The 15,918-nt window shown below is 34.0% G+C and overlaps 1 protein-coding gene across 1 annotated transcript in view; it reads right to left on the reverse strand.

Moving 5' to 3' along the window:
• Nucleotides 1–3,408: 3,408 nt before the first annotated feature.
• LOC123702339 (neuroligin-4, Y-linked-like) overlaps nucleotides 3,409–15,918 on the reverse strand; it is a 60,304-nt gene continuing 47,794 nt past the window's right edge. The window contains exons 5-11 of the mRNA XM_045650061.1: nucleotides 14,476–14,676; nucleotides 13,625–14,123; nucleotides 13,159–13,249; nucleotides 11,372–11,545; nucleotides 9,406–9,557; nucleotides 5,738–5,856; nucleotides 3,409–5,356 (exon numbers count right to left, since the gene is read on the reverse strand). Of these exons, the coding sequence (XP_045506017.1) occupies nucleotides 4,371–5,356; nucleotides 5,738–5,856; nucleotides 9,406–9,557; nucleotides 11,372–11,545; nucleotides 13,159–13,249; nucleotides 13,625–14,123; nucleotides 14,476–14,676 (2,222 nt within the window). The 3' untranslated portion in view covers nucleotides 3,409–4,370. The remainder of the gene's footprint in view (nucleotides 5,357–5,737; nucleotides 5,857–9,405; nucleotides 9,558–11,371; nucleotides 11,546–13,158; nucleotides 13,250–13,624; nucleotides 14,124–14,475; nucleotides 14,677–15,918) is intronic.

Genomic DNA, 15,918 nt, shown 5'->3' on the forward strand with positions numbered 1-15,918 from the left:
TTAATTAGAATTGAAGTTACGACAAAATAAGAAAATGATGAAATTTTATTTTTATGTATAACTTTTACAAGACTATATTAAACGCCCAAAGAAGGTCACTTTAGTTCTTGATAGTATTTTATTTGTTAGTAGCTTTTTAATAAAATTAGGTAAAGTAATGTTTTCATTTTTTTTATTTACAGATTCAATGTTCATAAAAATTAACGATTTGCATGAGGATGTAGTAGAAATAAGTATCCTGGCGCGTGGTCAATTGTTGATTAAAGTTAATTTCCAACGTATGGTACAATCATTGGAAGAATCTTGGGTAATTTTAGAGGATATTTTTCGGGAATGAGAAAAGGGGCAGTCAACCACGTATCAGCGTGCGTGCGTGAGAATCTACCTACGTTTTAGTACCAAAAAAAATGTTATTTTGAAACGTAAATATTGCACTCACAACTACTGTACAAGTATGATTTTCAATCGTGCTTTACTGTCATCTGATTGTTTTATTATCGTTATGGCTATCGCGGTACAGATCGTACTGGGATCAGAGTACATATTATTAATTATCAATTGGTGTGGTAATATACGTACCACACCAAGTAAAATATTTACAATCATACCAAATGGATTAACACGGTATGTACATAAGGCGGTCTTATCGCTTACTAGCGATCTCTTCCAGACTGCCCAAGGTAAGAGATAAAGAATTATACTCATGATCCAGCAATTTTCAACCGAAAAAGAAGTTTTTCTGTAATTGGTAGTTGTTTCATTTATTTATTTTAAATACCTAATTTTACTTTTATATTTGCCCATTTGCATTACATTCAGCTTCCATAAAACTTATAAAAATTTCATGTTTATTCCCGTCTAATATAAATACTCTTTTTTAGATATAAATAACAAAAACAACTTTTTTATTAAAATTTAGTACCTTGGGAAGATATTATCTATGTGTTAATAGAACAATACACAAAGGAAATTATGTTACGATTTTATACGATTATGTTACGATTTTATACAATGAAAATATGTAAAAAAATATTAGCAGGTGTAATTATTAAATTGATCCCGAACCCAAAACTGTAGTTAATTTTTTTTGTCATTTAGTGTTTAATTCATGTCAATTGGTTCATTAATAAAAAAAATTATGATCATTTAAATAATCACGGCGAACATTTGCTAAGGCATTCATGTACAAGGTGTAATCGTTCAGTGTGCACAGGCGATAACAGGAGATAACAAAAAACTTTAAACTGATATCGAAAGTACTTAACCTAATAATGGCCGTAATCATTTTTTTTAAATAAATCGAGAAATATCAAAAAAATATCTTTAAACCCTCCCATACATTAAGTACATAATATGAAATATGAATATCCCATATACATTTAATATGAAAGATTTTAGCTTTCTTTTTCTTTTTTTGGTTGTCTGCTTTAATTACTTCGCAAATTTGAAGTGGTATTTTCCACGCTTTTTACGGACATTTTCACGCATTTTCCGGATATTTTCCTGGCATTTTCCGGGCAATTCCTCACGCATTTTCCGGGGATTTTCCAGGCATTTTCCACGCCTTTTCCGGACCATTTCACGCATTTTCCGGATATTTTCCAGATATTTTCCAGGCATTTCCCAGGCATTTTCCTGACATTTCCCTGACATTTTCCGGAGATTTTCCAGGCATTTTCCTCGCTTTTTCCGGACATTTTCACGCATTTTCCGGGGATTTTCCAGGCATTTTCCAGACATTTTCCTAACATTTTCCGGGAATTTTCCAGGCATTTTCCACGCCTTTTCCGGACATTTTCACGCATTTTTTGAATATTCTCCGGGCATTTTCTGGGCATCTCTCAGGCATTTTCCGAGGATTTTCCAGGCATTTTCCACGCTTTTTCCGGATATTTTCCAGACATTTCCCTGGCATTTTCCGGAGATTTTTCAGGCATTTTCCACGCTTTTCCCGAACATTTTCACGCATTTTCCGGATATTTTCCGGGTATTTCCCGGACATTTTCACACATTTTCCGGGGGATTTTCCAGATATTTTACAGGCATTTTCCGGATATCCCCGGAAAATGCCCCGGATTTCCGGAAAGTACGTAAGTTTTTTAGCTTAGATTAGTAATAAATTCTATTAACAATTCTATGAATTGTTTATGGTAGTACGTGTTTACTAAATAATTGTATGTAAAGTAGTAACTACTATGCAGTCGCTATTCCACGCGGACGAAGTCGCGGGCACAGCTAGTAATATTATAAAAATGTATTCAAAAATAGATTGAAGTTTTGAAGACCTTTAAGTCAACACTGCACTAACTGCACTGCTAATGCTATGCCAGAAAGTGGTAAAAAATATTTCCTAGTAAATTTATGCTGTTGGAAAATATTGAACTGAAAATTAAATCTTCCTTGTAAGGCAGTCATTTAGATTTTCCATATTATAAGAATCGGTGCTGTAGTATTTAAAATAATTTATTATGAGCTAAAAGTAGAATTATAAGATCTTATAGTATGTAGTTACTCTAGTACTGAAAGTTTCCCTAATTGGTGCAGAAACTTTACAAGCAATTTACATAAGAGTCACTCTATAGCAGTATTCCTTTATATTATTCCTTATATATATTGCCTTCAAGTAAACAGAATATGACTTTCCCACTCTGACCTCTCAACCGATTTTGATGAAATTTGGCACAATATTTAGACTCTGAGAAAGAAAATAGGCTAAATTTTATCAAAACACCACGCGGGCGAAGCCGCTTGCGGAAGCTAGTAATCTATATTTTTATACAGTTTCGTCTAAATCGGTTTGGAAGTTTTTGAAAAAAAACAACGTTATCCGTTCATACAAAATATCTATTCATGAACTTGTAACTTGAGGTTTGGATTATTAGTAGGTATTATGTAAGTAATGTTTTAGGTAAAAAGAAAACAAGTTTACATTTGTCATGAACTTTATTATGTCTTAATCTTTACTTGATACTCTCATAAGATTCCATAATGGTTAGTTATTATGTTATACAGAAAGAAACATTTCACGATAAAGGCCTCTTCAGACGAAGCGAATAAAATATAACAACGATTCGTTCACGATCGAGCAATTATTAAATTTATTCAAATATTCAATAAAAATATTTATAACGAGAAATTATGAATGAATGAATGAATGAATGAATATTGAATATTATGAATTATTCATTGCTTGGTGAAGTTTTGAACATAAATGCGACTATAGATAAAATAAAAAACAGTGCCAAATCCGATTTTATTATTATGTAATATCAATACTATACAAAATCACTCAATATCTATACAAAATTTATTGAAGTGAAACTTCTTTAACGGGGTTGGAAAAAAATTTAGTGTAACATTTTTTCGTTACGCGTGACATTTTTCCGTTACACGCCATCTTTTTCTTATCCCTATCATGCGTGATTCGACGTATTTCTGTAAAGTTGCATATATTAAATTATTTGTTGAAAAATAAGGTCATAAAGAAGTTTCACTTCTTACGTGTCTACCCTAGTACACGCACACATTTTTTTTGAAGCAAAGATATTGCCTGATCGTAAACGAAAAGCATATTAAAAAGGAAGTTATCCGTCCCTGGATATTCTGAAAGGGCTCTTATCCAACAACATGAAAGTACACAAAAGTTTACACATCTCAAACACAAACACAAATAAATAATCCGTAAAACACACAAGATCGTTACATTCAAACATTAAAGTCGGATGAGAACGTTAAAATTATGAGTACATAGCCATAAATCCTATTTTATACACTTAATTTGGCAATTAAGTAAACGATTTCGAGACTTATTCTCTTCGAATTAAGACATATTATACAAGTACCGTACTTTACATTAAATTTTACATACAGTCTTTAAGTTCTAAATTATTTACAACGACGCCATTTTAAATGACGCCAACCTAAGATGTATTGGAGTTCCGTTCCGAGTGAGGTCTAAACTTTAAACCCATTCATAATGGAATTATGTACAATCAAAAACGTTATGAGCCCTCTACACAATGGGCAGCGTTGGCCCAACAAATGGTCTATGTTTGACGCCATTACGTTGATTACGGATAATCTACGTTGACGGCTGATTATAGACAGGGCAGCGTTAGCCCAACAAATGGTTAATATTTGCCGCCACTGTGACGATTATGAATAAACACCTACAATGACGGATCATAGACATTTAAGCCACTATCGTGATTGCCTGTACTCGCCCAACACTGCCCATTGTGAAGATCCCTCAAACTATGAACGATAAAATGTCTGTGTATGTACATTCGATTAGCGATATTTACAACTATGTATATCAGTGACCACTATCTCTACGCACTTTACACATAATTGTAAATATCTTCCATTTCTCATACGTTCATTTCGGACATGGCGGCTTGTGGGACTCTGGACTTTTGGGAGAAATGTGGGGGTGGGGAAGATGGTGGGATTGAACCATTACCAGAAGTTTGGGATTGACCTGTTTGGGCTTGAACATCTGGTAGATTTCCACTGCTCATGAACGTGGCATTCTTCGGCAATGTCATACAACTTGACGCATTGCAAATTTGGTTTTGGTAGCTGAAACCTACTTTCCTGGGCAAGGTCGTACATTGTCCACGATTAGGACTGGATTTCTGTTGTAAATTCGACATTTGTATCCCCGTGTGACAAACGTTTGGACAATTTTGATTGGTGAAGTGTGGCACGCGATTCGTCATAGCAATAATCGCGTTTTTATCTTGATGGTCTATATCAACTATTGTGCTGGAACTCTGCGAATGTCCAACAAAATAATGGGGATGTTTGGAAACACTATCGAATGTTGAATTATGGTTTCGCTTTTGCTGTTGCAGCGCTTTCACTTGCAACCTAGTTTTATCCCTTTGGTAGTATACTCCTGCGAAGATTAGCACGTTTAAGATTAGTAGCGAACAACCAATTGCGATTGTTACACTTAGAGCGGTGGAATACGCAGTGTAACTAGCCACTTCCAAATTGGAAACATCTTGAGTCTGCGAATTGTTCGGTTGACTCTGAGTAACGGGGGAACCGGGTCTAGCCGACATGAAACTTATACACGTAGTTACGTATGTATCCATAGTAGTTGATGGTATATCTAGGGTCACGTTGAAGGATTTTCTATATAGTTCTAGGGTAGGGTCGTAATAGTTCGCGCGTGTGAGGGGATCGGGTCGAACTAGACCGTCGTATAGTTCTGGGTCGTTGTGGTTACGGAAGAGATTGTGTTTGGCGACGACGTCTTTCATACCAGCGCGGTGGATCTCTGGGATCAAGCGGAGCCAGACTGAAAGTTGGTGCGCTCGGTAGTGGTTCTTCATGCGTGGTTTCATTCCTGTCAAGAAAATTCTGTTATAGCTTATTTATTAAACTCGGTAATACAATTACTGTAAGAGTAAAGTTGTATTAACAGTACTAGGTATTATAATATACAAAAAAACAGTCTAGTGTACGTGGCGGTCTTATCACTAAGCAGTTATCCCTTCCAGAGAACCGGGGCAAAAGCTCAATCACGTTAACGTAAGGTATAAATTTATACGTTAAGGTAAGGCAAGATAAAACACAAAGAATAACAAAGTTAATAAATGAAAAGATAACTATATTATAACTACAGGTACCTAGTTCAATCCATATAATTTGAAAATAATAAGGACCCTGCATTAGAAACTTTAATAGGAAGTTTTATTGTTAATTTTATGCTATAATACAAACTCACCTATTTCCAAGTACTTCTGATGCAGCGTGTCGTATTCATCCCAAACAATGCTCTTGTATTTGTTCCTTTCTCTCGATATCGGCAGCACTGATTCTTGACGTTGAAGCTCATTGGGGTTTCTAGGAAAAACACATTGAAGTTAATGCAATAAAATTAAGAATGGGATCAGATATATCTGATTTAATAAAGTTATTGTTTGATATACTTGTTCGTTATAATAACCAAATTATATTAGGTAATTAATTTACTCCTAAAATATTCAGTATTGGCAATTGCCTGGCAGAAATCGCTTAAAAGTTATAAGGCCGCCTATGGGTAACATGGTAAGCACGTTTATTTCCCTTTTGTTTAATTTTCTGTATTTATGCATGTTTTAAATATCCTGTGGTTTATGGAAAGCTTTTCAAATGTTATAAATTAGTAATTCCATGAGATAAAAATGTCTTAAATTCTAGCACGCAAAATGATTTACGTTGCCTGCAGCTTTAAGCTTCATATTTTATAAACCCTCAAACTTATGAAAATGTTTCGCTCATTATGCACTAAGAAATATCCTCAGTGTCACTAAAAGCACTTTAACTCGTTACATAAAGTCACAAATATCTCCGAAACTTATTTCCGCGTCAAATACTGAGACAGAATTTCCAAGAATATATGGGCGGCCATTTAAATACCAAAAAATAACATTAATGGCAAAAATATATTAGGTTCTAAACACGAAAAATTAATGACGTTTCGTAAATAAATAATTGGTCCGCCATTTTGGATATACTGCCATATTGGATTTAGAATGACGTCACAAAGATACAACATGCATAATGTCATCCAAAACCCAGCTAAATCGAAAAATTCAGCAGCTTCAAAATTGAGTTACAAGTTTTCATCCGAACATACAAACATTGCAAGTTATTAAAAAGCTTGTAAAAGCTCATGAAACCTACATTTGCACTAAGAAATATACTTAGTGTCACAATTTAAAGTGGTTTTGCACTTTAAACAGTTACATAAAGTCACAAATATCTCCGAAACTTATTTCCGCGTCAAATACTGAGACAGCATTTCCAAGAATATATGGGCGGCCATTTTGAATCTTTATGCAACAGTTGTGTAAAACTGCTGGTCAGTATAAATGCTTGCTGTGGGATTGAGGTCAGAGCATGTGGTGAGATAAGATTGAGTTGATAGGGTTGTTGAATTTATAAAATACTAGCTTTCCGCCCGCGGCTTCGCCCGCGTTTTCAAAGAAAAACCCGCATAGTTCCCGTTCCCGTGGGATTTCAGGGATAAAACCTAGCCTATGTTACTCGTGGATAATGTAGCTTTCGAATGGTGAAAGAATTTTTCAAATCTGCCAAGTAGTTTCGGAGCCTATTCAATTCATACAAACAAACAAACAAAAAATCAAACCTTTCCTCTTTATAATATTTGTATAGATTTTGAGATGAATTTTTGCTGGTTTTAGGTTTTCAATAGGGTTTGAAACTGTATTATAATTGGGACTGCACAATTTTTCTAATAGTAATTCGTAGTATTATTTCGTAGTCGTATAAAATTTGTAAATTTTTTTATTGCCTTACAGATAGGGGTAAATAAATTAATTTTAACAACAAGATATTTTTACTTACAACACGAGTTGTTGAATTGTATTTTTATCTTGAAAATTCTGTATAAAAGTCTCTTAATTAGTGTAAACCCCTATATTGTTGCCGTTAATATTCAAATACGTTTAATATTCAAATATATAATCCAATAAAACCATTTGCCCTATAATGCGACTAAATACAAACAAGAAATAATATAAAGCATAAAAATCCGATAACCAAAGATCCTATTACGAGGTGTATTACAAGGGAATATAGACCGTATGTTATACATAATAGAGGTTAGAATAATTATGAATGGAATGTGGTAAACCCTTACATTCAGGTCAGGTCGAATGTTAGACAATAAATTGTAAACCTATAGGTTTAATTCTTTGGCTTCTAATTCTTATTAACAAGATATTGTGTTTCCTAGTAATATTATAAATGTGAAAGTTTGTGAGGATGTGTGTGTGTGTGTGTGTGTTTGTTACTCTTTCACGCAAATACTACTGAACCGATTGCAATGAAAATGAAAATTAGCACACATATAGAGGGTACTTTGGATTAACACATAGGATAGGTTTTATCCCGGAAATCCCACGGAAACGGGAACTATGCGGGTTTTTCTTTGAAAATGCGGGCGAAGCAGCGGAAGAAAAGTCTAGTCTTAAAATACTGTCCGTTACATTTTTTTAAGTAACTTTTTACAACAAATTTATATTTCAAACAGACGCATACAACATACTTATCACTATAAAAGATATTATTAGATAAGAAACGAGACGTTAAGCGAATTAGATAAGAGGGTAACTCGGATTAACGCATAGGATACCTAGGTTTTATCCCGGAAATCCCACGGGAACGGGAACTATGGGGGTTTTTCTTTGAAAACGGACATCTAGTATTGTATAAATTAGAAGAATAAATTGCCATGGTTTATAAAAGTTTTGTAGGATTTTAAATCGGTTTCAAAACTGGCTTGACAACGTGCATTTTGAAATGATTTTCCACTAGCTGTCCGCCCGCAGCTTCACCCGCGTTTTCAAAGAAAAACCCGCGTAGTTCCCGTTTCCGTGGAGTTTGCGGGATTTAACCTAGCCTATGTGTTAATCCAAGTTGCCCTATACATATATGTGTGCTAAATTTTATTGTAATCGGTTCAGTAGTATTTGAGTGAAAGATTAACAAACATACATACATACACATACATCCATCCTCACAAACTTTTGCATATTTTATAATATTATATTAAGTAGTTTGATTTTAACTGCCTTCTTTAAATTTCAATAAACAAAATTATAACCTTCTTTGCTTTTTACAAAAAAATCACAAGTAGGAACAAGTACATACGTTTACTATTTAATAATAGGTATTTACTTATTATATACGAACATTACCTTCCATCGCGCAGTCGGTTAAAACAATAAAAATGCAATAGGTACACCCTGCATCATAACACAACCTTTATTCTCTTTCCTTCACTTTAACTTTATTTAACGGCGTCTATAAAATTTAATATCAATAAATACAATCTTCAAAAGACGTCATATTTCACGACGCCATATTAATAAAGGGGATTTCTTTGTTTCAGAGAAAATGGCGGACAGTCTGGTTAGCGGTGCTTTTATTTACTATTTATTTATTGTAGAAAATTATTGAAAAGGAATCGTGATAATGTTACCCTCGTTATTTTATAAATGTTTCTATAAGTTGACATTTCGTGAATTGACGGGCTGTTGGTGTATATTTAGATTTCATTTACTCTTGGATTCATAAAAATACAGTCAGTGAAGTCAATGTAAAGAAAGTAACCTACAATTTTTGGCCTGTATCCATTAAGCTATGGAACTTTTAATATTTTAATATTGAACATAAGATAAAAACAATGTCATAAAAGTTTGGTGGTATAAATAGACATACATATTATTGTTATACATACATAAAAATGTACATCATAATAATATACAGCAACAGTAGTAATTCCATTAATAACACATAATATTATATACACATGCCGACTACCCGTATTCTTCAAGTCAGTTAACAAAACTAAACAAAATCCTGCCAAGGCAATATCACACTTACCCAGTTCTAATAAAGTTCGCCATATACAGTATGAACGCTTCAGACAAGGCCACTTCAGACTTGGTGTAGTTTTTGGGAAAGTGCCCCAAACCGTCTACGAAAGGTGCCCCGAATAAATAGGGCAGTTCTTCCCCGTGCACTGAACCCATACGCTGAAACAAATATGTATTGTTAGAACAAAAACTGTATCTATACTAATATTATAAAGCTGAAGAGTTTATTTGTTTGTTTGTATGAACGCGGTTATCTCAGGAACTACTGGTCTGATATGAAAAATTATTTCCGTGTTAGATAGCACATTCATCGAGGAAGGCTATAGACTATAATTTATCATCACGCTAAGACCAACAGGAGCGGAGCCACGCGGGTGAAACGGAGCACAGCTAGTATAATTATAATTACGAATAGAATGTTACATTTTGGTATATTGAGTTATTTTTAAATTATGATTTCTATATGAGAATGGATTTAAACCGATGTGATTAGCTTAAAGATTGTCAATGTACATATGTTAAATAATATATAAGAAGGCATTTAACATGTACCTACACTGTTAAATTGTCAGAAACAATAAAAAAATAACAACGCTACATAACTGTAAAAACTGTCAAAGACATTGATTGGTAAAGGTAACCATCACGAAAGGGTTGAGAACAAAACTTCGTTAAAACAATTAAAAATCTATATCAAAGAAAAACAATACTAAAATTGGACAAAGTTATTAATAGTATCTTAAACAGTCAAAGAGATTAATAACTTATTATAATTATTAAAGTTTGATATAAATTAAATCACTAAAACTTAGACAAGATATTAAGAGCAATAAACTTTATTTTCAAAGACGAAAATTTTGTTCAATGAAGTTTAAAAAATAATTGAATAAAGCTCAAACTAATTAGGTAATAACGGTTTGTTAAGATCAAACAACTAATGTATATTATACTAGATTTCCGCCCGCGGCTTCGCTCGCGTTTGAAAAGGAAAACCCGCATAGTTCCCGTTCCCGTCGGACTTCCGGGATAAAAACTATCCTATGTGTTAATCCAAGTTACCCTCTACATGTGTGCTAAATTTCATTGTAATCGGTTCAGTAGTTTTTTCGTGAAAGAGTAACAAACATCCATACATCCATACAAACTTTCGCCTATATAATATATATTAGATATAAATATGTATTTATTATATAAATATACTAGCTGTGTTGCGCGGTTTCACCCGCGTGGCTCCGCTCCTGTTGGTCTTAGCGTGATAAAATATAGCCTATATTACTCGTGGATAATGTATCTTTCGAATGGTGGAAGAATTTTTAAAATTGGTTCCATAGTTTATGAGCCTATTCATTACAAACAAACAAACAAACAAAGTTTTCCTCTTTATAATATTAGTGTAGATTTATGCGATATTTATTGAGTATTTCAATACGCAATCACAGAAAAGAAAATATAATCAAAATAATTTTACACATTATACATTTTATTCTATTCAACGGCTAGCAACCCTTATTAAATTTAATTGTTTGTTTAGTCTCAAGATCTAAAACACAAATCTTACTCAAAATTCATCATACTAAGAAACAAGGTAAATTAGAATTAAGTAACTTTCTGCAATGATCACTCGATATCATTACGTTTTTATTTTAACCACATCAAATACATACATTCTTAATTAAGTATTTATACTTACTTTCACAAAAACACTCACAATAATAGTTATAATCTGACTACAGTTAATATAAAACTTTAATAAATTAAAAAAAGTGTGCGTGTACTAGTGTACACACGTTAGAAGTGAAACTTCTTTATAACCTTATTTTTACTTTAACAGAAATACGTCGAATCACGCGTGGTAGGGATAAGAAAAGATGGCGCGTAACGGAAAAATGTCACGTGGAACGAAAAAATGTTACACTAAATTTTTTTCCAACCCCGATAAAGAAGTTTCACTTCAATAAAAAACGCATAAATACCTGAGGATAATCCCCATCCTTAGTCTGATAGTCGAACACATAGAAGAACGCATTAGGCCCAGAATCCGGTGAACTCTTAGCGACGGACAGAAAATCTCCAGTCTGTACCAAAGGTGCTACGTACTGCGCATCTGATATAGCTAATACTGCTGCGTCTCTCGTGTTTATGGGATGCTGTTGACAAATATTGATTATTACTAGCTGCCCCGGCAAACGTTCTGCCTTACTCTTATCACTTAGGCCTGAAGGGTATGAAAAATAGAGATTGGCACACAAAATTTCATGAGAATCGCTCCAGTCATTTCGGTAACTAACATTGACACGAGAATTTTATTTTAATTTACTTTAAACACCCAATACTGTAACTTTTTTGTACTGCCAACATTTTCACAACGGGGGGTTACCATGCATGAAGCAGCATTACTTCTAGTGTGAAAAAACGACAGAGCTATATCAGTCGTCTAGCGCCATCACTATCCAACACTGGAAACATTACTGCTTTATGACATCAAACGAAACTTATACTAAAAACTGAGATAGGCAAAGTCTTAACTGAGATAGGCAAAGTCTTAGGTAGGAAGCTACAAAAAATAGTAATATTGGATCCATTACCTGAAAATAGAAAGTCTAAAATCTTTTCTTAGTCGTAATTTCAAAACAAAAAATACTCAGAAATGTAACTGGCAGTTAATTTCATCTAAATATGGAAGTATAAAAAACTTATCTTCTTTTTAATTTAGTAATAAACCCCAAAATAGATTCATGTAAAAATGCAAAATGCAAAGCTTCGCAAAGTTGTTCGCTCTGTATTTAGTTGTGTAATTACTAAGTAATATTCAGTTCAAACATTTTTACAAGCTAGCATAAGATTTGAACAATAGAGAAGTCTGAAGAGTAGAAGAGAAACTTATAATATATTCTTAATAGCACGTAGAAGTTACAGCCTTTGAAATATCGATACAAGTGCGCGAACATAACGTAGCAAAAGTAACAATAGTTCTATTCCAAACTTCCACAGTATTCATAATCAAACTATAGAGTTCTAGTTAATAATCGATGAACTTGAAACTAATGAAATACCGAATTCTGAAACCGACCTAGTTAATTAGCACATAAGTTTCAATTTTCAATGGAAAGATGTCAATAGCGATTTAGCTGAATTTCAACTGCACGATGACTTCGGCTCAGAAATTTAGATCCGTGCCAAATGACTATTGTTCCGAGTTTCCAATATAGAGACGAGGCAAATTTGTATCAGTTGGGTCGTTTAGATTGAATCAATTTTCGATTTGTCTTCGTCTTGAGTTTAACGATTTTTTGCGAGGCTTCAGCTAATGGTGTTGGCTGAGAGAATAAATAATTTCAATTCAAATTCGCGTTTTATTTCGAGTTTGGGATCTGATATTAGCTTTGGGAAATAAGTCATAACTTTGAAGTGGGTGTGATTAGGCATATTCATGTAAATACATATTTTACAGGCTACAATATAAATAGATTTTGAACATGAATATAATTTTCACGTCTAAGCAAAAGAATTCAAAAGAAAACGTATGAAAAAGGCCCATTAGTACCGTAATTCCTTGGAGGCACTCATCAATCATTTGAATCACATATTATAATGTCCAAACGAAAAATCTCCTCAAATTCCAGGTTACTTTATTCCCCAATCACGTACAGAGGTAATCGAAAATCGATAGATAACTTTCGGTCAACAATATGACAAGAGCTGATTGCGCTGGTAAAGATTTATTATATCTCATAATAAGAAAACATAAAAGAAACCTTACCTGAACGGTCCGCTCCCAATCAGTGTATTCATTGACGATGGTGAAGAAGATCTCGCTCAAGTGATATGTGTAAGCATTCCTCACGTAGGTCCTGAAAAATATGTTTATGAAGAAGTTTCTATTGTGGAACTTTTTAATACTCTCTCGAACGCAAACAAGATATTCAGAGAAATGTGTCTCATAAAAATATGGTCTTGCATTTACATTCATGTTATTGACACGTTTAGAGAAATAGGTCAATCGAAACGCTATCTGATAAAGTTTCAATTTGGAATATCGAAAGCTAGAAAGTATTTCATAATACTATTAAGAAATATGACTGCCTTTGCATAAAATAAGAATTCATATTATAACAGAGACAAATAAATACAACGCCGTTTAAAATCACGGGACGAAAATGTTTTCTTATTCGCAACGAAACATGCTAACAAGACGCGCAAACAATCCGCTGTACAAACACACTCACCGTATTATTTTGTCCCTCCTCTCGCCCTCGAAACCGTTCTGAATGTCCTGAGCTGAAAATTTCCAAAGTGCCTCGCTCGTTACAACTCCGAATAGCAGATCATATTTATTCTGTCCGCCCCTTATCCCGAAAATCCTATCTCCGCTCCTTTTGTCCGCCTTGAAATTGTTCACCCCGGATACGCTCGTGAAGCCTTGAAGATCGTTCGGTATGAAAAATGTGAGTAATTCCTTCGCGTAGTCCGTTTTGACAACCACACCGTCGACTGAAGGGCCGAATGCGGTCAAGTAACTGGGCGTATTGATTTCAGCGGACATAAGTTCTTGGAGAGGTACTTCTCGGAGGCAGTCCACTATTAGTTCATGATCCTTGACTATGTCTTCAGGGAGAGTGCAGTTGGATTGCTTGGCGAGCTGAACGGAATAGTTAACAGGGTCTTCTACTAACGCCCACGAGCTTAACGCTGATCCAGATAGTAAAATTGCTCGATGGAAAAGACCTGCAAAATTATGGATAGTATTATCTTACACCTAACGTTTTTACAAGCACCTACTAAAGATCCTTCACGTTTTTCGCATAAAATATCACACGTTAAACTCGAGCTAAACCTTTTTTAAAGCGCGAGAATTGCAAAGAAATTTCGATTTAGTTATTTTTCACACGGCGCTAACTAGTTAAAAATAAAAATAAATTCTCTCTTCTTACGTTTGACATTTCTCGCAAGCCTAAATATGGTATAGCAATTTTACAATTTAAATTGACTTGTTGAAGCAAATTTATATTTTAATTTAGAAGCTGAGCATCTTGATGAAAGGAAATGTCATTACAGATTTGAATATAGAAAGTTTTACCAGGCATTACGGTCGGAGAAATCATTAGGAAGTTAATACAGGCTGCTCCGGAACCATGTCCAAGCATAGTAACGTTCCCCGGGTCGCCTCCAAACAGAGCAATGTTCTGTTGAACCCAATGAAGTGCTGCTATTTGGTCCATAAGTCCATAGTTCGCTACTCTTGCTTTGAGATGAGGTATTGGGTTTGCGTTGAGGAAACCTGTAGAAAATTGTTAATATGAATATTCTATTCACCGTGACTTTGAATCTAATTGTCAAAGAAAAGGCTTTCGATTTGATATTCGATGGATGTATTCAATCCGCTTTTATGCAATTTTTCATAAATTCATAATCAAACGTATTCAACGTTCGGGTCAAAATAATAATTGAATTGAAAAACAATTTATTTCCCTTCCAGTTTTTCCGTCGCCTAAAATAATACAATCATATATCAAACGCCGTGACAACAATGAAACATTTGTTTTGATTAACGCAGACGCAAATAATTATTTGTGAACGTGGTATATGAAAAATACATTTTCCTTGCCTTCAGTTTTATTTGCAATAATTCTTTGAATCGCTAGTCCTAGCTAAGAACTTGCTGCTACATTATGAGCATGAATATGATATAAAAGACGATCTTGTGGGAAATGATCCCGACCTTTATCTTTAAAGTAATAAAACCTACCCGTCTTGGAGTAAAATAAATTACCCACGAGGAAAATTTTCACTTAGGAGATTTTATCGAAACATTTCCTCTTTTAAATGGATGAGGCTCTATTGCACATTTAACATCGAGTTACAAACGATTCACGGTACTGAGACAATTTATAGGACGTTACGTAGTTTTATTTTTCTTCAGGCTTCAATCTAATTATGCGCAGCTCTCGAGCGATAGCTTCGTCACGTTTCACTTTGCTTAATTAAACATTTCTTGTAGCGCTTTTCAATGTTAAGTTAATTTCGTTCGCGGCTGGAAATTGTGCTATAACACGTAACACGTACGATACATTTTCGTCTGACGTCGGGTCGTTTAAATTTTAATGAATTCATTATGGCGACATTTTCACATAGGTATGCATATTGGACGCTCCAAGTGGAGTTTGGAGTAACTACAAAATGCGACAATGTTCTCTGCATGTGTACAATATTATATCGTTTTAAAAACGTATTTCACGCTCGAAGTGCTTAAGCGTGGGAACATTTAAATTTCACGATACAACGTTGACAATAAATTGGAGTAAAATACTTTTTCATACTCTGATTTATAGGCTCGGAATAACAATGCACAAATATTGTTTCCAAATTATTCGAGGAAACAATTTGCTTTTAATCGCCGTTGTGTGCAATTTTAATTACTGGCTGTAGAGAAAAAGTAATAAAGTGATTTATTTCTTGCAAGTTTTTATTATAGAATTAAATTCGTCACACGTTTGAGATGATTGATGTTTATTTTGTATCC

The sequence above is a fragment of the Colias croceus genome, chromosome 2, assembly GCF_905220415.1.
Source record: "Colias croceus chromosome 2, ilColCroc2.1".
Taxonomy (NCBI): domain Eukaryota; kingdom Metazoa; phylum Arthropoda; class Insecta; order Lepidoptera; family Pieridae; genus Colias; species Colias croceus.